This window comes from Calonectris borealis, chromosome 2, assembly GCF_964195595.1.
Source record: "Calonectris borealis chromosome 2, bCalBor7.hap1.2, whole genome shotgun sequence".
NCBI lineage: Eukaryota > Metazoa > Chordata > Aves > Procellariiformes > Procellariidae > Calonectris > Calonectris borealis.
Genome location: NC_134313.1, coordinates 55,287,347 through 55,295,094, shown reverse-complemented (window position 1 = coordinate 55,295,094; position 7,748 = coordinate 55,287,347). Strand labels below are relative to the sequence as shown.

Here is a 7,748-nt window from a genome sequence, read left to right as displayed (position 1 = left end):
TAAATTTATTAAAAGTTCAGTTCGCAATAGCAGCCTACTAAGAAACAGCAAAACGCTCTCAGCAAAATGACATTTCTTAATTTTGTAATCTAAATTCTTAAGGGATAACAATGTAATTCCTAGAAGTGACAGAAGCAGCTTCGATCACCCTTTCTCTCAAGACAAAAAAAACAGAACCACAAGTATTCAGCTTATGGCAAAGTTGCTTCAGAGTATGTAGCAAATCTGCTATGCATTCCATACCACAAGAACTAGAGGATATAATTATGAGAAATGGAACAAAAAGGAATGCCTCCTTCTCACACACCCGAAGCACCACTCTCAGCAGCAGCTCTTAAAAATATATTGCATATCGCTTCATTTGGAGAGCAAGAAAAACATTTTCAGATAGAAAACAAAAAGGACAGAGACAGCATACCTTCCTTCTTCATCCAGCCCCATTCTCACTGTGCTTTGAAAAAAGATGGGAAGAGAAAAGAAAGAAAGAAAAAAAGTGGTTGCAATGAAATGTAATGAATTCTATATTGTCAGTCCTGCAGACCTGGTAAGAGGCATCACTCAAGCACTCTACTCACACACGGTATCTTTCTTTAAGAAAACACCAGGATTTACCATGTAAGTTTTTAAAAAGCAGCACTAAGCACTAATCTTGTACTCAGGGTCAAGAAGTGGAGGCGCTAAGGTCATTTAAAAACCCTCAATTACATCCATAAGATTTAAAATGTTTAATGTGCAAGTCTTGGACAGAAATCATTAATTTACAACGTACTAAAATTTGAAGGATGGGAATTTCTTCATTGTATATGGTCACAGTAGTAAATGAAGTACTCAGTCGCTGAAGTACAAACATCAGTATGCTTAAGTGACTTATGCTTCATTTTTAAGGCAAAAATAGGTAACAACACAACTGCATATAGTTGCAAAAATATTTACAGAGATGATTAGATAAACAGTCCACTTCTAGCATGAAAACTTTACTGATGTACTTAATATAGCAGTGTTTTATTTGAAAAGTTACCATTAAAAATGTGAAATTAATCTACCTATGATGAGTAGCACTGACATTTTTACCTGGGCCTCCACACGCCCTGATCTTTGTCCCTAAACCTCTATCACCATAAGCTGTCCTCTCTCCCTGCCCATTTCCAGTCCTATTACAAAGGCGCAGGTGTGCCCAAGCAGCCCCAGAGTCCATAGAGGAAAAAGCCGGAATGCTAAAAATGTATGCAAAAGGTCCCAACAAGAAAAAAAGAAAAAATAGATCCTGAGAAATAAAATTAATGGGGGCGAGAGCGGGGGGCAGAAGCTATCTGCAGGTATCCAGGGATTTGCTCAGTCATCCTTGTCTTTTGCTCCGTGTTTCAGGATGCGCGTGAATTCAATGTAGTTGAAATTCCCCTTTTTGTCGATGGGTGCCTCTCTGTACAGCTCATCTACCTCTTCATCTGTGAACCTGTCTCCCATTGTCGTCAGCAGCTCTCGCAGGTAGTCCTCCTGGATGAACCCTAGAATGAGACGTATCGAGAGAAACACAAAAGGGAAGCCATTTCTTAGCCGAGTCTTCAAAAGCAGTAAGACAGACATACCAACAGACATGCAATTAACTAATACAGCATGTATACAGCATGTAATATATGCATTTGCACCAAGAGCCCAAAATACTTTCTTAATTGAATTCTAAAGAAATTCCTTGAATGCAAAAGGGCAGGGGGGGAAGTTTGACGCATTTCACACAGATTTTTGAAAAGAGGGCCTGGTCTGCTGTGATCTAATAACACCTATTTCCATCTACTGACCTTCAACAGCTCAAAGTGGAAAAACAAGTTCCTGTCACTGCTAGCCTTCATTACACAAGCTGTTCTCTTAATTGAATTATATTTTTCTTGACTTAATTAGATATATTTGCACATCCTTTATAAACTGGTTTCCTCTGGGGACTAAATAACCACTGGCTGGCTCTTCACTGCTGCACAATACTGTGGCTGGAGGCGGTTTACGTGGGTACAGTGAACTGCTGGCGAGCGTCCAGGGAAAGAGTTTATAACAGAAAAGACTTTCAGACAGGATTGAGCAAGTTAACTCAGGAGGGAAGAAGAATGTTTACTGTGGAGAGGTAGAGGTGGAGAAGCTACTCAAAAAAAGATAGGATATATTAAGTTATTTATTTTATGCTAAAATATTAACAGAAGATTTTGGGGGAAATTAACAAAGACATAAAAATGAGCAGTTGCTAAGTATGTTCTGTTAATTCAATTTCAATAGATGGGCAGAACCACCAGTTGCCAAATAATTCCAGGAAAGTTTAGAGATGAAAAAAGGAATGCGCATTAACAAATGGTAGACAGAAGAGCACAGAAACTGCTCAATGTTGCAATAAGACCTACCATGCCTTTAAATGCACAATAGTTGCTTCATTTGAGAAAGAAACTGGTATCGAACTTCAGTTGGAGAAATATCAATAACAGAACAGAGGAGGCAGAAGTAGTATTTTCCAAAAGAAAAGATATGTAAACTGTGCAGAACAGCTGGAAATCATACGTAGACACACACATCAACTGATGTAGATTCAATTAGAATGTGATAAAAAAAAAGTTCTGCTTTGGAAAGAGAGTTGAATAACTTAAGCAAACAGAGTTCATTAGAGAGACAAAACCAAACAGGAAATCAGGGGACCAAAAGGCAGTCAATGAGCATGACCAATTATCATGGGGTTGGTGTATGCTGCAGGGAAGGGAAAAAAAACGTGTTTCAACATATGCTAATTAAAACAGCATCATATCCCAGTGTAGACAAGCCCTTGACTACCAACTCCAAATGAAGAAAGCTAACAGCAATATTCTACTTTAAAAACGGGGAGAATGTTCAGTCGGCCAGGCCCATCTTAATGGGGTCACATTCTGGAGTCTCTTTGCAGATGTGCGTGAAGAAGGGGAAAAACAGCTAAACAGATCAGGCTCTCTCTGTCTGCAGTCCTACAGAGACCAAGCAGTGATGAGCGATGACATAAGGATTAGTATTCAAAGAATGCAAGGCCTTTGGTGCTGCAAGTTTAGCCTCAAGGACTTAATTGCTCCTGTGTGAACAACTAGGTGTTTAAACACTGAACTCGGTTGCCAGACTAGGAATACACTAAAAGTTTTAGCAGCACCAAATTGTAAAGCAGACAGTACTCCCACTCTCTCTCACACACAGCTTCAGTGTAGACGGGCAGTAACAAATTAATGAAGCAAAATTTAAGATTCAGCCTGTGGCAGACAGCACAAAACAGATGGCAATGCAGGATCAAAGAGCAGACAAAAGATATACCAAATGCAGACAGATATCACTTTCATACTAATTTCATAGTACAACATACAATAGTAATGCTGAAGCCGTATACCCAACTAGAGGGGCAATATAGGAAATGTAAGTAAAAACCAACACGTACAACTACCTTGTCCTCATCAAGAGGATCTGATTTGTATTATTCACTTTCAAAAGAACTACACTGATGCAGGGTTAGAAACAGGCCCGTAACACACACGCACGTGGAGATTATGAAGTGAAAAAAAAAGAAAAAGAAAAAGGTTTGACATAGCTAGAAATGCTTTTGTTCATTTTTAAAAGGAACAAACTGATCAGAATCCAAATCTGAGAATAAAATTAATAAAAGGCAAACATAATACGGGTGCTACAAAAACATCATACGTTATTTTGAAGACTGCATTTTGACTATTATGAATAAAAAATCAATAAAACAGAATAACTATCTAACATGTTTCCTGGTTAAAATTTGAGGATGGCATAAGACAAAAAAGAGACTGTGGAACCATTATCCTCAAATCATCCTAGGACTAGACTAAAACATTTACTACACAGAGTTGAAAGATAATAAAATCAATCTTATCAGTACATAGTGGCCTGAACTAGTAACTTATTGTTTACATAGACGTAGAAGGTTACTGTTCAAAAGAACTGGTAGCACAATCATTTTCTTTATATCGTAATTCACAGGCTCTTGTTTTCGAGCACACAAAAAAACCCTGTAGCACAGTGAGTCAGACTACCTGTGGAGAGAAAATAATTAACCTACTAACAAAACTTCCTTCTCTAGGAGATGGTAAAGAGATTTCCCTTGAGAGGGAGGAAGTCAATTAACATTTGAAAAGGCCTTACCAACAGAAAGCCTGTTTACCTACACCTCAGCAGGAAGGGGATGCCCTTTGAAAAGGCAAAAGGTGCTAAAAATACACAGACTGAAAATAGCTGTTTGAAATGGAATAATATCCTTGAAAGGTTCAGAGCACATATCCACAGGTTAGACTGAAATATTGTGGTGGACAGTCGCGAGGAAAGTTATAGGTCAGTAACATCTCTGGTACAGAGGCTACTTAATTTCGGCACACACTAGTAAGACGTGTTCACAACATGTCAAAGCGCTGATATTCTGTAATTCCGCAGAATTGCCCTAAGGATTCATCCCTGGTTGCTATACACTTCTCCGGAATCTTACCCTACATGAATAAATAAATAAAAGCATAAACTCTAACCTCAAGATTACAGGCGCAACCTTGAAAGTCTGAGATAGTAAAACTGAGCTCTGCATTTTCCTCTTTCCCCCCATCTTGCTATGCAAGTCAGTCCAATCTGTCATTTCTGCCTTCTAGACCCCACCCGGTTTTTATCTTTAGATTATTAAGGCTACAGCCCTTCCTGTAACCTGAAAGCAAACTAAGCTGTGGGTGAGGACATGACACATGGCATTTGTCATCAGAGCCATAACATACACTAGGCAAGATGAGGGTTCAAAAGAGTTTACATAGTCTGGACAGCCGGTCTTGAAATCTTAAAAACATCGAAAAATTCAGATGCATCACAGATCTACTGCAGGGGGAGGACGAACTCAGTCGTATTACAGATTTCACATCCGTTACCTTTTCAATGCTACAGAAAATCACGTATTACCAATTTGAATTCCTCATCTTCTTAGAGCAAATGCATCTTATATTGCACTTTGAGGAACATACACACTGCCCAGTTAAAACACTCTTCTTCAATGCCTCACAGAAGAACATTACTACTAGTCCTCAGTACTCACACAGAACAGCCAGACAGTTTTTACTCTCACTCAGTAGTAAGTCAAATTCTCATTACTTGGTAGAATATGCCATCCAGAAGGATTACTGTGTCATACTTCATTTATAAAGGTGCAAAAATCAGCATACTATTTAGAAACCCAAATAAACAACATAAAAGTACCCTCCCCCTCCCCAAGCAGCTGAGTTTCACCCACGTACCTGTCGCTTCTTCATCAAAGCAAGCAAAAGCATTCCTGATTACGTCTTCCGGATCGGTGCCATTTAACTTCTCACCAAACATTGTGAGGAACATTGTGAAGTTTATGGGGCCTGGAGCCTCGTTCATCATGGCATCTAGGTATTCATCCGTTGGATTCTTTCCTACAAATAAAGGGATTCATATTTGGTTTAGCTTTCAAACTAAAAGTAATTTGAATAGCGTAGTACAAACTGAGACACCTCTCATGAGCTACCCCAAACTCAGTATTTTAATTGTAACAGCACAAATTTGCTTGGCAACCGTAAACAGGAAGGTGACATTACCAAGGGAGGCGAGCATATCGTGCAAGTCCTCTTTGTCAATGAAGCCATCCCTGTTCTGGTCGATCATGTTGAAGGCCTCCTTGAATTCTTGAATCTGCGACTGATCAAACATTGCAAATACATTGGAAGTGGCACGCTGAGGGCGCTTCTTGGTGGTCTTCGTCTTTGCCTTTTTGCTAGACATGTTGATTTTTGGACACTAGGGAGAGAAGCAAATACGGTAAATACAGTAAGATCAAAGTTAGGACTTAAAAAAAAACTGTACTAAGGTTTAACATTAAAGTTCACAGATAGAAAACACCTCTGACACACTTCCATTTCCTCTCATCAGAACATATTTCCCTAATCAAGAAGGGAAAAAAAGAAGCAGAAAATACGAACAAATGAAAGACTCCTAAATAAAAAAAGTCACTAACAGAAGATGAAAGTTAAACTTGAATTTCAGTCTTCAAAGGGACAGCTTTTGTCTGGGATCCCTTCTTGATACATGCACAAGATGGGAACTCAGACTGGTCTCAAGCCTAAAAGAGCAAAGTGAGGCTTTGAGAGCTGTCGTTAAGCCTGTGAAAGAGCTCTGTATGGATATGGATCTATGATAACTGTGTGCAATATTAGGTAGTAGGGGAAGGAGAAACACAACTCAGTTCACCTGAACAAACTCTGAAGCACCTATACTTCTTGACACCTGACAGTGGTAAGTAGTTGCTATTTTGTATAATGATGGTCTCTGTCCTTGCCTTGCCTTGCATTATTTAAAACACCCTAAAACTAGGAGAAAACTGTGCAAGCTATATTTTTGCTCATACCAATAAGTTCTGCCTGACCTCCATTTACTTTTATGCATTTAATTTTACCTGAAATATACTACAGGTATACCTGAAAGCTGACTTCTGCTGCCTGCTCCTTTAAGCAAAAAGGGCAAGCAACCAACTCGCACTGCTTTTGCTTGTCTCCCTAGAAAAACTGCTCAGAAAAAGGTATCTTCACCTGTAACACTGAGGCTAATTGAGCTTGGGTCTGAACAACGCAGAGCAATGGCCATGTTTTGGTCCATTTCATTGCTACCACTGTCATTTAATTTACCTGTTGCTAAGCCTGCTAAGGTTTCCATCGTACGGTGCTGCAGAGCAAGCTTTAAGATTTTATAAAATGAACCGGGGAAGACTGCATTTGTCCTTTAGGGTGGGAGGGATGGAAACCTACACGCAGCCCCTTTCAGCTTTAACCACAGAAGGCTGTGATCTGAAAACAACCTGGCAGCCACCCCTTGCCCTAAGCTTGGACGTGTGGGAAGAATCAAGCTTGGCGACAACGCTCAGCTCTCCAGCGAGCACAGCACTGAGAAGATTTAAAAAAAAAAAAAAAAAATTATTTTTTGGCCCCGGAGGAAAGCTGATCTCTCTTCAAAAGCGGCATCCCGCCGTAGTCTTCAAGGGCGCACAGAGTCGAAGAGCTCTTGCCCTCCCCATGAAGAGACGACGCCACCGGCGATGGCGCCGGGTGACCCCCTCGCCCTCGGTTGAGGCTGAGGCTCCGGCAGCTACGTCCGTGGCTGCCGGAGCCTCAGCCTCAACCGGCGGCGAGGGCGGGACTCGGCGCCATCGCTTCTCCTCAGCAGCAGCTGCCCCAACGGCTGCCGCCAACGGTTGCTGGTTCGAACGCGTCTCCCAACGGTCACTCTCTCAACAGCCCGTGCCCGCCCCCAAACACCTCCCCACCGGCAGCACCCGGACCCTCCCAGCCTCACCCCAACAGCCGCGGCGGGGACCCGGTACGAGACAGACGCTGAAGGGAGGAAGCGGCGGCAGCGGCCCCGGTGCTTCCTGGAGAAACCATCGCCCTCCTGAACGGCGGGTGGGGACGAGCGGCGGGCCGACACCGGGTGGCGGCAGGAGAAGCGGCGGAAGGCAGCGAAACGGCAGCGAGGCCTTTCCCCCTAACGATCGCAGCTCTCCCTTACTCGGGGCGGCTGGCTCGGGACGTCCCCGCAACCGCTTCTCCCCCCCCGGCTCCGGCAGCGTTGGCGCAGCCCGGGGGAAGTCGCTGCCGCCGTCGGTGCTGAGCCCTGGGCGCTGCCTGCAGATGCCGGCTGGCGGGGAAGGGAGGGAGGGAGCTCCGCTGGCGGCCGCCGCTCCGGGGGCGGGCGGG

The 7,748-nt window shown here is 42.6% G+C and overlaps 1 protein-coding gene across 1 annotated transcript; it reads right to left on the bottom strand.

The window, feature by feature from the left end:
- Positions 1-710: 710 nt before the first annotated feature.
- Positions 711-7,430, bottom strand: LOC142078851 (myosin regulatory light chain 2, smooth muscle minor isoform-like). The gene is made up of 4 exons (XM_075142048.1): positions 7,348-7,430; positions 5,601-5,799; positions 5,277-5,438; positions 711-1,505 (listed from the first exon to the last, which is right to left on the bottom strand). Exons 2-4 carry the CDS (start codon positions 5,782-5,784, stop codon positions 1,333-1,335), a joined length of 519 nt encoding a protein of 172 aa, XP_074998149.1. The 5' UTR covers positions 5,785-5,799; positions 7,348-7,430; the 3' UTR covers positions 711-1,332.
- Positions 7,431-7,748: the final 318 nt, after the last annotated feature.